The 17,961-nt window shown below is 40.6% G+C and overlaps 1 protein-coding gene across 1 annotated transcript in view; it reads right to left on the bottom strand.

Moving 5' to 3' along the window:
• LOC108784649 (G-protein coupled receptor 1-like) overlaps positions 1–17,961 on the bottom strand; it is a 401,418-nt gene that overhangs the window by 310,106 nt on the left and 73,351 nt on the right. The window contains exon 5 of the mRNA XM_018553518.1: positions 15,206–15,266. Coding sequence (XP_018409020.1) covers positions 15,206–15,266 — 61 coding nt within the window. The remainder of the gene's footprint in view (positions 1–15,205; positions 15,267–17,961) is intronic.

The raw sequence follows: 17,961 nt of genomic DNA, 5'->3' as shown, positions 1-17,961 counted from the left end.
CAGTGGTATCAGCTGAGAGTATTGAATCATTCAAAATGCATTTGGACAATTTCCTCAGAAACCGTAACATACAGGGGTACAGGTACCCTTAAAAAATAAGATCACACGGGGACTCGTACACACGCATACACATGCAGAATCCAAAACATCCACACAATAGGTTGAACTTGATGGACCTGTGTCCATATTCAACCTCAAATACTATGTAACTTTAGCTGCCGTTCCTTTTTGGCTACACTGGCTTCATGCCTAGCTAAAGGTGGTGTCTTAAGAGGAACCTCATGCTGTTTTTTTATTCCCTGTTTTTTCTGTTACTTATAGGGTTATTCACTAAAGGGTGAAGAGTTTGGAGAAGGCAGGAGAAGTGAACAATCTAGGACAACATAGCTGACCTGGAAAGTGAGCTGAATTGGAGAATGTTTCCGCTATTTTGTCCTAGATTGTTCACTTCTTCTGCCTGCTCCAAACTCTTCACCCTTTTGTGAATAAACTTGTTAGTGTTTTTATCGGACTCTGACTCTATTTTTTTCCCCACCACTAATATACATCAATAGAGGGGTCCAGGGAGTTTCTAAACTCAAACTTAAACTGTTATTAAGAATAAAGATGGTAAAGCAGTTTACAATTGGCCAGCAGCAGGAACATTTTAAATTACAATTTTAGGCCCACATTTTCTGCAGACGAGACTAGATCGGGGTTTTAAGACAAAAATTAACAGACGGCGGATGACACAGCGGTGTAAAACTGGCCAGCAGCAGAACAATTTTAAATAGCAATTTTAGGCCCAAATTTACTAGACAAAGACTACAGGTAAAGGATTTAATGTACATAAAGACAAAGAGACAGAATGCAAAGGTGCTGTAAGGGTTTTACTACAATAGTTAAAGTGCAACTAAAGCCAAAACCTTTTTTTTAAATTTGGGATAGAGTGGAAAGGGATTAGAACACCTGTCAGGTTTCTATTGCGGTCTGTGTCCCTGCTAGGGAGATTCAGTTTTTCCATTTCTCCTAGTGACTGTTATCACTGCAAATGAAAATGAAAGAAAATCACAAATTTTTAGTTGACATTAGAACAAGAATATGGGGAAACTAGTGTTTTTGACCCTGTTGACCACCAGGGATTTCCCTCACTTTGGAGGGCTTTCCTCTCACTTTCTATTGTGGCTATCGGAAAGGAAGTGAAATCCCCCCCAATGGGATTTGGTAAATGGCAAACAGGCTGACAGTTTTACTTCAAGATACTGCATACGATACAGCAGTGTCAAATTGTTCAGCAGGACAGTTTTAAATCAGGAAAAAACAGGCATAACTTGTATTTATATTTTATATTGGCATAAGAGGTGTGTTGAATGTGAGTGATATAATGTTAGGTGTTTTAGGTGCACAGTATTCTTGCACTTTTATTTTTCTTTTAAATGATGCAGCGTCATGCTGTAAACAAAAAGCAGCTCCAAGAACAGATGGCCAGGAATAAAAAAAAAAAAAAAAAAATGCTGCACTTTGAGCACCCCATAATTAAAAAAAGACCCCATCAACATAATAGAGTTATAAAAACTTGATCTCCATGCGGGCTGCTGCCCTCTGGTCCATTCATCCTAAATCCCTGGTCTCCAACCCAAACATACTGGTGGAGCAGTGCAACAGTACAGGAGGATGCACTAAATCCCTCGATCTCTCTGTACAGTAAGATTACTTCTGAGCACTCACCCACCGCTTGGGGAAAGTCTAAATCCTACCATTGAATGCTTTATCTGAATGTGTCTCCACTGCTTTCCCATATCAAACATAAACTGAATGCTTGGAAGCATCTTCCACTCTTCCTCAGTGTGGAAATAAATCTCATTAAAATGAAAATACTACCCCAGCCATATGTACTCAGGAATTCCCCTGTGTGGATCTCAAAAGCAGTCTTTAAACAAATTGATCATAGGCTTCAAGTTCCTTTGGAAAGGAGGTGTATTCACAGTTCATTTGGCCATATTACCACAAGCTTGACTGGAGGGGCTGCTGGCCATTATCTAGTGCAGGGGTGCCCATTAGGTAGATCTCGATCTACCAGTAGATCGCAAAGCGAAAACTGGTAGATCCCGATCGGCTCACTGACCTGTATCCTGTCCTCCAGCGGTGCTCATGCGGCTGAATGTGTCAGACGCCACAGACGGGAAGGAGAGAGGAGAGGGGACTTGGGAAGCTGCTGCAGTGGAGGTAAGAAAAGACAGACAGGAGAGAGACAGCTGAGAAAATGAGAGAGTTGTGACAGCAGAGAGAGAGAAGAGACCGCAGATAGAAATAGGGGAGAAAGAGAGAAGAGAGGGTCGGTTGACTTCAATGCACTGCCACGCCCCCTCCCGCCCCTGAATGCAGGTGTTTTTTCATGGTAGATCTCATTGAGCTCGTCATTTGAAAAGTAGAGCTCCAGACAAAAAATTGTGGGCGCCCCTGATCTAGTGGATATAAACTATTATTTACATATGAATGTAACTGGGTGGCTGGATTACAATCTAAGCCAGCTCACTTCCCATGCCTCAGCTAGTATATCTATATCCATCAAGAGTATAGCTAACTAATAACTAGCAATTACTGTAACTATAATTCCTACATACTAGTGTTTGGTCAAACTGTATTTTAGCAATGGAGACGACGAGTTCTATTAAATTTGCAGAAAACAGAAATGATCAAACACTGGACTGTGGGCAAATGTATAAAATAAAAAAAATCACTGGATAGGTATAGGAAGAGATTTTTACGTATAGTCAAAAATAAACCCATGCGCACAGTTACCATTCTGTGACAGCGCTTCGCTCCCATCTATAAACTACCTATTTTAGTACACTTCTTATAAATTCAGAAGCCATACATGGGAAATGAAGGCTGTATCTCATTTATGGTTTAGCCTTTTCCTCTGGCAGATGCAGGTGAGAAATTTGCAAGGCACGAGTATAATTATTTGCATTTCCTGGAAATACAGCTTTGATGAATAAGGCGGTGCTGTGGATGACATTGAATGATTTTAGTGAGGCACACAGAAAAATAAATTGCTTAGGTAATATCATGCAGCAGATATCCAATGCCTGCATGGCTGTAACGAAAGGAACATTTTGAATGCAAAACACATCCTGCTCACCCAAAGAAATCACATATGTACGTATATTATACTAAAAAAAAATAAAAAATAAACTTTAAGCTGTGTGAGACAGAGGTTTAAGCCAGAACTGTACCATAAGCAATTCATGAAACAAGCCAAGATAATACAAAATAAAAAACACATCTATTTGGATACTACATAGCATAAAACTGCAGCAAACTAAAGTGCAATAACAGAATGCTATTTTTCAAAAAAGTGCATTCTGTTCTGTTGAAGTTATGCATATTGGTCTATTCATCACATCATAAGACTGGTAAATTTAACTAAAACTGGTGGTTTCAAAATTTGCTTTGAAATCACATTCTACGTAATGCTACACTGTTATAAAGCAAAACAAATGTGCAAATCCTGCCACTTTGTAATGTCTTGTTAAAGCAGCTGTGTGTTGTCAATACAATAACTGTATTAAACTAACAGTATAGCTTGGTAGATGTGAATGCTCCTCCTGCCCCCAAAGCATTCAGAATGGTCTAAGCAATAAGCGTCTTTCTGAAAGTCAGAATTTGCATATGTTCAGGTACAACCCAAAAGTAATAGCAGTTGGACCTAGAGACTGGCCTCAAAGCACTGGATTGTGTCTTGGTACAATAGGAATGTAATTATTTATGAAATTTTGCAAACTAAATGGTTGTACAGAAAACTCACATCCAAACTGAGGTATAAAACTTCCACCCAGCGATGCCATTCGCACTGCATTATAGCCACTAGATGGAAACAAGGAGCGCAGAAAACAGCATTTGCTCATCTATACACTGAATGGTTTATACATCAGCCCCATAGTGTACATGGTGTTGCAACTGTCCCTTTACTTCCAACAACTTCTATATTTACACACACAGTAAGTCTAAAGAAAATTAATTCATAAGCATACAGTATGAAGGCCTGTATTTTATTCCATAAAAACACATGGATGCTTTATTTTGATGGTTAACATTTCAAAGAGGTAGATTAATCATGTAACTGCTGTTGCATGCTTTAGTTTGCCACCTGCTCCAGCATTTTAAACCACAAAATATACCGTAGAGTTAAGGAAGGTTGTGGTTATTTTGTCAACAAAATATGGTGTTTTTACTAATACACCCATTAAAAAAGAAAATAAGAATTTAGATAGATTTGAATCACTGGAATTTGCCAGCCTTTTTTGTAGTTATTTCTAAAAATTGGGCCATGAATATGACAAAAGGTGAGCTGACTGCAGACAGACTACACACTCAATGCAGATATCCCATCGCATACCTAAATGGTATATCTCCTGTTGTCTCCTGGTGGGTGCTGCAGTGACAAGCAGATGGCACTGCCGAATATAACAAAGAGAGTAAGTCACCATCATACCGAATTCTTCATTATCAAAATGTCTTTACTGATGGTCATTGAAATCACAGGAAAAAAACAAAACAAACATTTTGGGACAATGCAGGTTCCTTGCATTAGGCACATTGCATTTAGTGGCCATGCAGTGCTCTGAATCTCACAGATTGCACAGTCACATCACATAGGCATCAGACAAACCACACACTCAGCCAGAGCCGGTGCTGCCACTAGGGAGTCGCCTAGGGCGCTGCCTCGACCACTCACCCCACCCCCCCTCTGTTTAAAATTGCAAAAGCCAATAGCAGGCTGGCTATTGCACCCGCCCACTGAGTAGAGGAGCGATACTAAGAGACAACTTTCAATCTCAGGTCCGCTCCTCTGCTCAGTTGCTGGTGTTTCAATAGCCAGTCTGCTAATGGCTATTTCAAATTAAAATAGCCAATAGCAGTCTGGCTATTGTCCTGGCTGCTTACATCCATCTATCGCCTGTGGAAGCTAGCCAGCAGGAGAATGGGGCCTTTCCGCAGGGGGGATTGGGGGCTGCGCTGCTAGAGGGGGTCTTGGTGGTGCAAGTAGCTGGTCTTGCCTAGGGCGCAAAATAGTCTAGCACCGGCCCTTCACACAGCACAGCAATAAAAAAACTGGCAGATGTGCTACACCTTTTCTTCTCTATCCAAAACAAAAATAAAAGTTTCGATAGAGAACAAAGGAGCTTCATTATGGTTATCGTCAAATACTAATGACTGGCAGAACTACCACCACAGCTCTGGGTCAGGAGGAGCTTTTGATGCAAATTTTTAGGCAAGGGGGACATGCGAGTTGGTCAGTTGCATCAAACTGGGGGAAGTATTAACCACTTGCTGCCCGGGGTGTTAAACCCCTTTCCTGGCCAGGCCATTTTTCAGTATTCAGCGCTGCGGTACTTTGACTGACATTTATTCCGTCATGCAACTCTGTACTGAAATTAATTTTTTACAATTTTTTGAGGGACAGATAGAGCTTTCTTTTGGTGTTATTTAATCACCACTGGGGTTTCTATTTTTTACTATATAACGAAAAAAGGACCATCAATTTTGAAAAAAAAAAAAATGTTTTCCCTACGTTATGTTATAAAACATTTATTATTACCCATATTTTTGGTAAAATATAAAAGATGGGGTCATGTCGGGTAAATAGACACCAAACATGTCAAGCCTTAAAACTGCAAGCACCCACAAAAAACTACCATGCCTAAAATTGGCCATAGGCGACGCTTTAAAAGCTTTTACCGCTCATCAGTTTAGTGTTAGCAGTGATTGACGGGCCTCGAATTATTGCTCTCACTGCGACGTTCGCCGCGATATGTAACTTGTGCGGCGCAATCGTTATTTTTGCGTGAAGGCGCACACGACGCGTATTTACGTGTATAAGTGCGTGCACGCTGGGGCCGTATAAAGTACCCTTGCAGTGGGGCTACTGTGCTCATTTTTGTCTAGGGGCTGGAGTAAAGCAGATTTACTTTCCTGAACCTCGCTCTCCCGATGGTCAGCGCACTTCTCTTCTGCTGGGGCTTGTGGACTGTCCCTCAGCATCCTCATGTCCAATGCAGGTCTATGGAACCTGCATGAGACATGATAACGTTAGTGGTCCTTAGACTGCCTGAGCCCAGAAAGGAAGAGGCTGCAGGGACCAGTCTTGCAGCATTGAAGGAGACGGTGGGGGTGGTAATCAGATGAGTAAATCTTCTTTACTCTAGCCCCCTAGACAAAAACGAGTACTCTTGCACAGACATGGGCTTTCAAGTGTATATAAACCCTAGATCTATTGTACAGTATGTTTGGCATCATGCCTCACAGTACACTGTGTTCTTAAGCAAATAATTTTTGTGAAACTCTTGCAAAGTTTCTTACCTGGAGAAAAAAGGTTTTGTTGCATTTGGGTATTTCATATGGAGGGGGGTGCATGAAGTTAGAGCTTATTTGACTAGGCATTGACCAGGAGTTGACTTAAGTTGCATCAAACTTGATGAGGGGATGCAGATAGTAGTCATAATGGGGAGCATGGGGTTCTTTTTTTGGGGGGGCGGGGTTATTTTAGACTGCCAGTCCACAGCAAAAACTATTCCATGAAAGGCAATGCAGCATATGAAATATAATGCAGCTGTCCTAACGGTCTGCACCTACATGGTGCTAGCACAGATTAAAATAGGACCCCTATTGGGGCTACATCAAAGCAATGGTTCAGTGCTGTCTTTCTTGTGCATGCACGGCTATCTTGTTTGTAAAGGCCACTGTGGTAATAACAGCACAGTGAGCATGCTTCAAAGCTAGATTTCTTAAGTGGTTGTGTCCATGCATACATGCCATGAACCTTAGAACCCAATGTGTTACCATGACACTGAGTTTGATAAATGTGATATCTTGGCTCAGTTAGATAACATACATAAATACAGGACTTTAAAACTGCATTCCCACATTTGGGCGCATGTTGTTGTGTGGTGTATGCGTATAGCGGTAGATTACCATTAATTTCCCCGCAACCTGGATGCATACATACAGTAAAAGCACCTGACCTCAAGATGCCGCAACACAAGCAATAAATAAAACAAGCATTGCCTTGTGGAACACGGAAAAAATATAAGGCAGATACATCTGGATCAAGGACGCGAGTTGAGGGTCCATATAACATGAATAAGCACTTTGAATGCTGGAAGTGCGGATGTACCAAAAAACACAGATCAATGCACAAGTAGGCATGGGTCCTTTAAATAAACTAAATAATAATAAGTTTAACTGAAAATCAGCGCCCTATCCTATAATTATGGTAAGCACTACTGAATATCACACTAAGCCACTGAGAAGTGGAAAACTGTTTGTGGCATTTCTGCACACGCAAGTCAATTTTTAATTATGTGAATATTTTTCCCTTTGACAAGTGCGTTTCTCATTTTGTAGCTCTGGTCTGAGGCAGTAATTAAAAGAGACATTTACGGACACAAATATGCAATCATTAGCCACTGCCAACTGAGAATCTGCATGTTTATTCAAAGTTTGGTTCCGTTTTACAACTCAGGAGCCTCTGAACAATTATGAATGTTGGTGCTCTACCTTTAATGGCTGCTTACTAGTTATAAAAGTGACTGACTTGACTCACTACGCACTATAAACCTGGCAAGGCATGGTTTAAAAAAAAAATATGGCAGGACAGCTCCAAGATTCTCATTTTGACTGGTTCCCTTTCAAGAGGACCGTGATTTGAAAAGTTCTGCAGCAATCATCTTGCTTCCAGAGGCAATCCAGTCCCAGTGTAGTATTTAACAGCTTCCATGCTCCATCAGAACCGTGGACATGTGCTGAGTTGAACACAGGGTCTAAGCAGACTGACCCTTTATTTTGTTTGACCATACTCCTTCCCCAGCCAGCAAATGCACATGAAGCTAATGGAGCTACACAGTGAGGGAGCCAGAAAACATTGTGCTAGCCTTGGGCAGACCATGAAGTGAATAGGATGAAATATGTAAGATAGCAGTACGGCGTACTATTGGCTTTTTTTTCTGCAAGGGCTGGGGGGAGCGACATTATGTCTTTGTGTGAATCTTGTGACAATTCCCGCCTGTTAGTTCTTGGAGCAAACGACACACAGATAATAGGTCCCACTGACATAATTATCTCCAAAGCTGTTTTACTATGCCAAGAGAAACCAGCATAATAAATCTGCTGGGAATGGATTTAAGTTTAAAAACTGCCAAAAAAAAAAAACTGTACAAATCTCAAATTTGGTCAGTGATTGCTTCCAGCAGCTACAGATTTTCTACAGATGCGTACAAAGAGCATTTAAGAAGTCATTAGTGATAGGTCATATTGGGTCTTAACTGATCGGAGGCTGTTTGTCACAGAAGTAGGCACAGCCTGCATCAAAATAAGGATTATGAAACACACACACACAGCAAATCATGCTTGTCTATCCACAAAAAAAGCAGGAGTTAAAGAAAGCCTGTCTTGCTAATGCATACATTGTCTTCTAGTGCAAGAGCGAGCCAGCCAGCACTATCTATTTAAACCCAGCTGGGAGAAAATGTGGATTTCCCTGTATTAAATGAGCACTAAGCCACCCACATTGTTATTGTGCTCCTAGCCTCTCGCTGGAGCCGTTCACTGCACAAAAAGCTCCGTATGTCATCCGAGAGCAGCGGGGCTTTCAGGGGAATGCAATAATCTTACTGGAGCTATTGAATTGAGTCCTGCAATTAAACCACAAAATACCCAATTTTAAAAGAATTACTCCTAGTTTAGACTCAACTTCCCATTTTATTAGATTTGTTTTTCTTAGCAATTATGCATTCTCTTGTGCTTGCTGTAGCTTGTAATGAAGGGTCAAACTGGAGTACACTACATGAATGCTTCATAATTACCATTACTGTAAAATACATTTTTAGAGCGCCAACCTGCTGAAGGAATAATTTAAGAAAGATGCTTGCTAAAATGTAAATTTAGATAAATTAAAATGCATTCGATAAAATTACATATTAGTACTCCTGTAACAGATCAAGCAAAATAATAGACTATTAATGACTCTCTAAAAATAACAGGAATATGATCATGGTTGTACAAAAATATGCAGAATTCAGGATCAAGGCAAACATTAGGGACACAGGAAGACAAGGTCAGCTGTCAGGGTGTTGTGCACCCACTGACATCTAGGCCAATATATGAAGAAAGACATAAACCATGGCTTAAGGTGGCCATACACCATATAAATCAGATAGTTCAATCTCCTTTAGATTTACCAAAACTATGTAAACTGAGGACGAAACTAAGCAAATCAATTTTGTATCAAATAAAGAAAGCCCTTGCACTATATAGATACTAGTTCTAAATGAGATTGTGCAATCAAATTCTATAGTATATGGCAGGGGTGCCCACAATGTTTTGTGTTAAGATCTACTTTTCAAATGACGAGCTACATGAGATCAACCAACGGAAAAAAAACCTCCCTCGTTCTCTCTCCTGGCTGTCTCTTCTCGCTCTCTCTCCTGGCTGTCTTTCCTTGCTCTCTCTCTCTCTCCTGGCTGTCTTTCCTCTCTCTCTCTCTCCTGGCTGTCTTTCCTCTCTCTCTCTCTCCTGGCTGTCTCTCCTCTCCTTGCTGTCATTCCTCGTTTTCTCTCCTGGCTGTATCGCCTTGCTCTCTCTCCTGGCTGTCTCTCTTCGCTCTCTTGGCTGTCTCTCCCTGCTCTCTCTCCTGGCTCACCTTGCTGTATTTTGCAACAGGCTGTGTAAACTAATATTGTTTGATGTAATACATAGCACTTCAACCACCAGCATCCACCAGAAAGGTGTCAGGGAGCTTGGCTCAGCAGACTCAGGCTAATAGGTAATCTTGTGTGCATAGCTAAATAAATATACCAAAATGGAATAAAGGGGCCGCATCTACACCCTTTGGGATCTACCAGCATCAGCTTTGAGAGCTACTGGTAGATCACAATCTACCTAATGGGCACCCCTGGTATATGGTCAGTTTCACTTTATTATTCAAATGTTTCAGGAAAAGAACATAAAAGTGAAACTGGGCTATGAATTATACATTTTTACCAGCCCTTGCAGATAGGGCATCTTTACTGAAGACAAGTGCTGCTCGTGGCAGCATGAATGTGTGTTTACATTCTACATTGTTGTGAACAAGGTGCTTATGGTCACCACTAGAGATCACTGTTGGGATGAATGAGCTTTTGAGCTTTTTAGAGTCGTTTTTTCAGACCACAGCAGGTTGTATACATAGAGCTGGCAGACTGCAGGCCATGCTGCTAGAATCAAGACTTATTTTTAGGCAATAATTAGCATTTACAAGTTACAAAAATAAAAATATAGATATAGATAGATATCTATATATCTATCTATATCTATTTTTTTTTTTTGTAACTTCATAAATCATGGCTTAAGGTGACCATACACCATATAAATCAGATAGTTCAATCTCCTTTAGATTTACCAAAACTATGTCTTTCCTATCATACAGAAAGTGCAATTATCTTTTAAAATCAGCATGTTATCACAGCCACAACCTATTCTGCATTTTGGAACCCAAACAGTAGAGATATGAAAGAAGTTTGCTTAACCAAATAGCACTTCTAGGAAGTCAGCTTCTTCAATGAGGCCTATTGACTAAGAAAAAGTAAAAGAAAGTGAAGGCAAAAAGCTGAAGTTGGACTTCATGAAGATGGCACTGTGGTTCCTTCTTAAACTAGAGCTCCTTCATAATCTGCATAGCCGCCACCCCCACTAGGGTATCTGACTTTATTTCCTCCCCATTGTTACTACCACACCTGCATAAACCCCACACCCGCCACCCTACCTTCTGCAAGCTACACCATGCCTGCACCCTCTCCCCACCTTGACCATTGAGCACTACGCCATGCCTGCATCCCCACCATCACTCTCAACACCGTGCCTGTACATACGCCCATGCCAACCCCACTTCCCCCCTTTGCGCTCACTCCTGCACCAAGGCGTCTGACCCTTATTCTCCCCTTTGGACTTACAACAGCACCTGTGCACACCACCCCCTTGCTCTCACCATTGCACCTGAGCTCTCCCCGTGCTCTCACCACTGCACCTAACCCCCATCACCACCACCACTGTGCCTAAGCACAGACTCCCTTTATAATTATGCCTGCACGGTACCCGGCTGTCGCCACTGCGCCTGACCACCATTATCCCTTTCGCTCCCACTTTTACTAGTTTATTATATAAAAAATGCTTTCCCTTTGATTAAAGCAGCAGGAAGCTTCCATGCCTGTTCTGCAAGTTAAAGCATATCTAAACTAAAGAACAAGAGTTTAATATAATGCAGCTTATCAGTTCTTAGATGTGGTGGCAGCATTTGTTTTCTAGTTATTCTACAGTCTACCGGTAACATATTTCTTGTCCTAGAGTGACAATGCTTTCTCACTGTGCTGTTAATATGGAGCCGGGACATGAAGTATATTAGGACTACAAAACACCTCCCCCTCTCCTTACCTCCATAATGCCCCGGGTATGCACTGTGGTTCACAGAGGGAACAATAACAATGCTTCACATATCATTACAGTGTGCACAGGACGGCACTTGATTTCTGTAAGGATCAGCTCTTTTTTTTCACTTATCAAACCGTTATTAAAAAATGCTTTCTATGGTATATTTAGAGAACAAAAGGAAGTAACTTAGAACAGGTGATTGCTATGGTTCACTTTAAGTAAGTAGAATCCAAGACTCAATTCAAAACCTTTTCCCAGTGGTATAAACCTTCAACCTGATTCATACACTTTGTCCTGCCTGACACTCCATATTATAGGTATCTTCCTCAAGACTCTAGAATCTACTTCTGTGTCTGGGAGAAAACAGTTTGTATTTATAAAGATGTCACTGATTTACAGATGGCTGGCTTTTTTCCTCTATAATAATTTTGCATTTCATAGTGTTTGCAGTTGAATCCCCATTGCATCTATATTTCACAGCTATGAATTCGGTTCAGAAGCAGGACAAAAATTAAGAATGCTAATTTGCGTACATTTCTAGCTCCTGCAGAAACAGCATGAGACAAGTGACCTTTGATTGATCTCAGTCATGTGTAACTGCGTATTTAAAGCTGACCACTGTAGACTGTTTATGACCGGTACAAAGATTTAAGTACTACTTCATGACAAAATTACATAAGATTTATACAGGTGCAGACTACCAATGATCCTAAAATAGTTAGGGCACAGACATCAAATTACTCTAGGTGTCTGGTTTATGGACCCAACTAATCTGGATATTATCTCTGCTGCCGAATACAGAAACTGGGAATTGTCAATAAGTTATATCTAGGGTGTCTGTTAGTAGGAACAATAGAAAAGATTTTGTTTGGCACCACTTCCTTTTATTTAATAGATTATTGCCCATAGTTGACAAGCCTGTGTTATGCTGATGATTACAGGAGATGCTGTACTGCTGCTTTGAGAAGGGCATGTAAAACATTTTATGGTTCATCACAATTTAACTACAACCACTACTGCACCATTGATGGTGCATGCTGTGAGCCTGACTTACTATATTTGCTTTATGCCATTTATTCTGCCAAAACACCCTTTTGACATAGCACAGAATATTAGTTTAGCGATAAGTCACAAGGAAGAGGCTGGATAAAGTTCTTTAGCTCTCTGACAGTGGTGATCCGCCCAGACCTGAATGCAGCACTCACCAACACACCAGAAACATTAAAGTGGTCTATATTTAAATAAGAAAAGGAGCTGCAAATGAAGTTATGTTAAAACAGTTAATTAGAAACAGTGTTAAGACCAGATTTAAGAAAACAACAATATGGCCTATGTGCTGTTGCACAGTTATAAAAATATGACAAGGCAGTCATAGTTAATATTCATATTAATGTGAAGTGAGACTATACATAGTTATTTTTCCTTAAGCCATGTATTATAGCTGGTTGTATAGCTGGTTAATATACTGCCATCTTGTGGGCATTTTGGTTATTGTACAATGTTTTTCTGAATTCCCTCCCATTGTGTGTAATGTACCACCCTTCTTCTCCAGGTAGTCTTCTGGCATCAAAATGGCTGACTGTAACATGGCCACATGTTAATCTGCATTGCATGCTTGGAAACATTACCATCTCTCACCTTCAAATACCGTCTGTTCATTCATCTGCAGTATCCTGTTGTGTGCTGTAACCCTACTGCATCCAATAAAACACTTTGTGGATGAAAAAGTATTTGGTGAGTTCAACTATCTGAAAAGGATTGTCCGCAGTGATTATATCTGCTTATACAGGCGACAGAGATCTCAGCAAGGGATAAATCGCTAATACCACAATCGGAGTCCGAATAACCTATCTATAGACCCTTACTACACCACATTAGCACTACACTACATTAGCCAGTGGAGGATGGAATATATAGTCTGACAGGAGTAGGGCCTTTACCTCTCATAGAAGCACTCACTATCAGGGGGAGAGTATTTGGAAAGGAGGGGTTGGGGGGGTAAGTATTTGTAATCCACTATAATGAGAAAAGTCCCTTAAATTAACTCTGCTGGTAGCAATCAAGAAGACAGAACTGTATAAGGGTGGCTAGAGGCTTCTAACCACTGGTGCTGGATAAGGGTTCTCAGGACTGTAGTCAGTCCAATGGTCCTCCTCTATGGCCAGGCAGGAGATCATGCCACACTTTGTGGACTTCCCTTTCAAGCCTGTGCTTTCTCCCTTTATGGAGTCCAAAGTGCAAGTCTCAGGCAGGCACTCCAGGGTTTTCTCCTCTGCTTGCAGAACTCAGTACAGTACAAGAGCTCAGTTGCCTCTGCTCGTAGCACAGTCTCTCTAGGCTCTGTAAGCAGCACACACAGTCCTCTCTCTGGGGCCCTTTGGGCATAGGGGGCCCCATTTGGTATAAAAATAGCAAAGCATGGGGCAAAGATGGAAGATTGAGCCATAAAGCCACTCTCCCTTTTTCACCTCGCCCCCACATCTGGCCACATTCCCTATACCGCCAGCACTGACCCTCCAAAGTGTTTCTCCAACATATTTTGAAATCCTAGCAATTATGTTTTAATTTTAGGTAGACGTTAAATGAAGAATCTCTTTACCAGGCTAAATTCAGATTTTAAAAATCAGCATATCAAGAAATTTACAGGTAACCCTTTCAACACTGGTCTTAAGTGTTGAGGGCAACAATTACCATATGCACCACCAACCCTCCTTCATTGAATGTTTCTTTCCAACATGCCACCCTTTGAATATCATTTTCCTCGGCAAGCCTTAAGCTACTCATTAAAGATGAATAGGTAAATACTAACTCAGAGGCTGCCAGACCCCACAAAAATGGATACACAGCATGAGCAGCAAAGGATGCAGCAAGGGGTACTTTTGTAAACAGCAGAAATGTGGCATATGTATGTGTGCCGTAAAATTAACAAAGTGCATGTTGCTTCTCCATATTGTTTGACCAAAGATTTTACAGAGTTGCAGAATAGGTGATTAATGGCAGCTTGTAGAATAAACTACACTAGCAGGGAACTACAGTATGCCATTGCAATATGTACAAGACACTTTAATCACATAAGATTCTATATTTGAATGCAGTCAATTTTTAGTTGTTCAGGAGCCTGAAATTCACAACGTACATCTAACTGTTATAACACCCTACCTAGTCCAAGTTTTCTTTTGCCACCTGGATGTGCTGCTCATATTTTGTGCTTCTCTGGTTAACTGTTGCCTAAAGGGGCAGAGCATTCTCTATATACAGTCTAGTTCTAGTTCTATGTCAGTTCAGCTTGAATTTCCATCAACTCATGGCTTATGCAATGCTCTCCAATGATTGAAAATGGCTCCAGAGCCTTTATTGAATTTCCCCCATTGTGTCATGCAGTAGAGACATGACTTGCATACTCCACTGCATAAAAAAAGTGAATTGGAGAATCTTCCTGTGCAATCAAAAGCAACTATAATTACCAAAATAAAAACATTTTTTCTTACCCTTGGAGTCTAGAAACAGCCCAATTATAACAAGGGAAGCTCAATATCAGAAGTATTGCTTGCCATTATCAATGCCATTTATGACCAGCCTTACATTTAAAGAGCACCTGTGCCCAGATTATGGACATTAAACAATTTACAAAGCCTTCACTTTAAATTGAAGCCTTTTCCGTTAAAGCATAGTTACTGGGGACTGGTGACATTTAGTTGTTTAAGGTTTGATAATGACCTCTCACAAGTTATTCAACATTTGGGAAAAAAGAACAACTTACCAAAGTATGTGAGCCACCATGCTTGAAAATTGCACAGAGCACCATCAGGTATTACCTCTCCCTACAAGAGAAAGCAAATTGACAATAATTTCAATAGTCTTAAACACAATTAGAGAACATTTAAAATGTGAATGCGAGATCTAAGGAAAGGTACTTCTCAATGCTATTTTTAAATGAGATTCGAGATTCGATGTTACTATTGCACTGTTCTCATGAGGGCTTGCTGAAGAGGAAGCTTTACATGAGAACTGTGCATGCATCACCCCGCTTCAATCATTCTGTTCATGCTTCTTAGACCTTTTCTGCTGCTTTATTATTGATCCATCATTCATTTGACTACCATACATCACAGTGGCAGCTTTGACGGGAGGACAGGCTACTCTACTAAGATAACCACCTCCACACAGCGACACAGTGGAGGTGTCACAATGTGGAACAAGGCGTGGAAAGTCAGTAACAAGGAAAAAATCACTTGCAGGGTGAACATGGGCAATACTGGCCCTGTGCTCGTTGTTTGCCATTTTTGGACACATCTTACATAATTCATATCCTTTTCAAAGCATATCCTAACTTCAAAACAAAAATGTAATATATTGCAGTTTTACCAGACATTGTGACACTGTGAATAACAAACGTCCGGTCTTTGGGTGGATACACTCACTCCTCCACTATATCTATTGAGGGAGCCATGGTTGCCATCCAGGCTGGACATTAAACAAGTGTGCCTTTGGTTATCTACATTACATTGAGGCTGATGGTATTTATAGTGTATACAGAAGGAAGATGACACTTTCAGGTCAGCTTACATGAAAATGACAAGGACACTGCATTACTGACAACATCAACAGGTATCATCCGTACTTGCGTATAATGTTCTGTTCCTGCAAACAGATACCTAATACTGCCACCACATCTAAGCTGCAATACATAAATTTATTGTTTTGGGTTTTAGTTAAGCTTTAAAAAGGAGAACTATGGGGCAACCTTTTTAGCCCATAGTTCTTTTCAGGGTCATGGGAGGACATATACTAACACCCTCCGGTGACCCAAAACTCAGCATAGCCCATACTGTCAAGATCCACCCCGCTGGCCAATTGGCAGCTGGATCTGCCTCTCTAGAGGCAGAGCCAGCTGTGTCCACCCCCGTCTGTTCCTCCACTCAGACCTGGAAAAAGGGAGAGGGGATGGGGGATCCCTGCGGGGAGCGGTAACTATCACCGCACCCCTTTCCGGGAGAGGATTGGAAAGTCAGCTATTGGCGGTATGTGTTTGGTGACTTCCTGATCAATAGAGCTGACCTGTGACAGCTTCAGTGTCAAAGGTCGACTTGAATTATGGGGATGAGTGTTTTTTACTCAACCCATAATTCTCCCTTAGGAGAGATATACATGCTGCTGTAGAACTGTCCCTGGTGCTGAAGGAAAGTAATCAGGTGTGTTATGTTGGGAATGTGTCAAAATAAACAACTTTTTCAGAAGCCTCTGATGAAACTTGCCATTATCTGACCCACGCACACTAGTTCCACAGTACTGGCCCAATTTGCAGTAACTGTGAATAGATTCAGTTTCACTGCTCTGGAACCAGTATGAAGCCAGCAAGTCAGGGGACATAGCATTCTGAAACAAGTATTTTGCTTTATGACAAGATGATCCATAAATAAGATGTGCAACTACCTATTATAATGATCAGTGTATTTAAGTCAATAAATCTGCATTTATTAATTAAAGTGACACTAAATTTAGGAGTTTAACCTTAAAAACTGATTCAAGTAGCTTATTTATTAACAAAAATGTAGATTATTTGTGTATCACTCGGCAGTAGATCCTAAAATCTCTGAATTCATACTGACTGTCCTTCCTTCTGGAGAGCGGCTACTTTTGTTCACCATGGTCCCTGTGTGTGTTGTAAAGTAGCCACCACTCCAAGCTGATTCCTGTGATATACTACAATCTCAATACAAATTAGTAAACTAAATGCGAGATTGTAGTCCATCACAGGAGTGAGCTTGGAGCGGTGGCTACTTTACAACACACACAGTGAACATGGGGAACAAAAGTAGCCACCCTCCAGAAGGAAGGACAGTGTCATCATAAATTCAGAGATGATTTGAGGATCTACAGCTGAGAGATACACAAATAAGCTACATTTTTGTTAATAGGTAAGCTACCTGAATGCGTTTTTAATATTTAACTCCTGAGTTTACTGTCACTTTAATCTCTCATATAGAAGGCACTTTTAACTGCTCCGATGCAAATGTAGACTTCTCACATTAGAGGCCTGCAGCTGTATTGTTATTATAGATATCCTGCTGCACACATATAGGATGATGGGAAATGGTATCAAGTCTACCGGACACAATTCATAAAAATTTTTTATAAAACAAACAATGGTATCATTTTAAAATATAATCTAATTTTAACTAATTCTCACAAAGCAGTAAAGCCCTATTTAAATATAAATCTTACTGCAGTAACACTATTGCAATAACATATTTAGTCTGAACAAGAAAATACAGCGTTACATTATTTCCAGGTGGTTAGTACCCACCACTATCTCCACTTTATGAACGATTAATCTTTAAGGGAAACCTTTTCACTGGGATATACAGCTCCGCTGTGTCACATAAAAAGTACAATTAAGTGTTAACTATAGAGTAACGAGAACAAGCTGGTTCTTTGCTGTACAATTTTGTAAAGACGGATAAAAAAGGAAAGTTTTTTTTTGTTCTCATGTTCCACCAATTAAAAAAAATAAAA

This window comes from Nanorana parkeri, unplaced genomic scaffold (assembly GCF_000935625.1).
Source record: "Nanorana parkeri isolate BGI_ZX_2015 unplaced genomic scaffold, ASM93562v1 scaffold122, whole genome shotgun sequence".
Lineage (NCBI taxonomy): Eukaryota > Metazoa > Chordata > Amphibia > Anura > Dicroglossidae > Nanorana > Nanorana parkeri.
The sequence above is the reverse complement of the archived record's forward strand: the minus strand, read 5'-3'. Positions and strand labels throughout refer to the sequence as shown.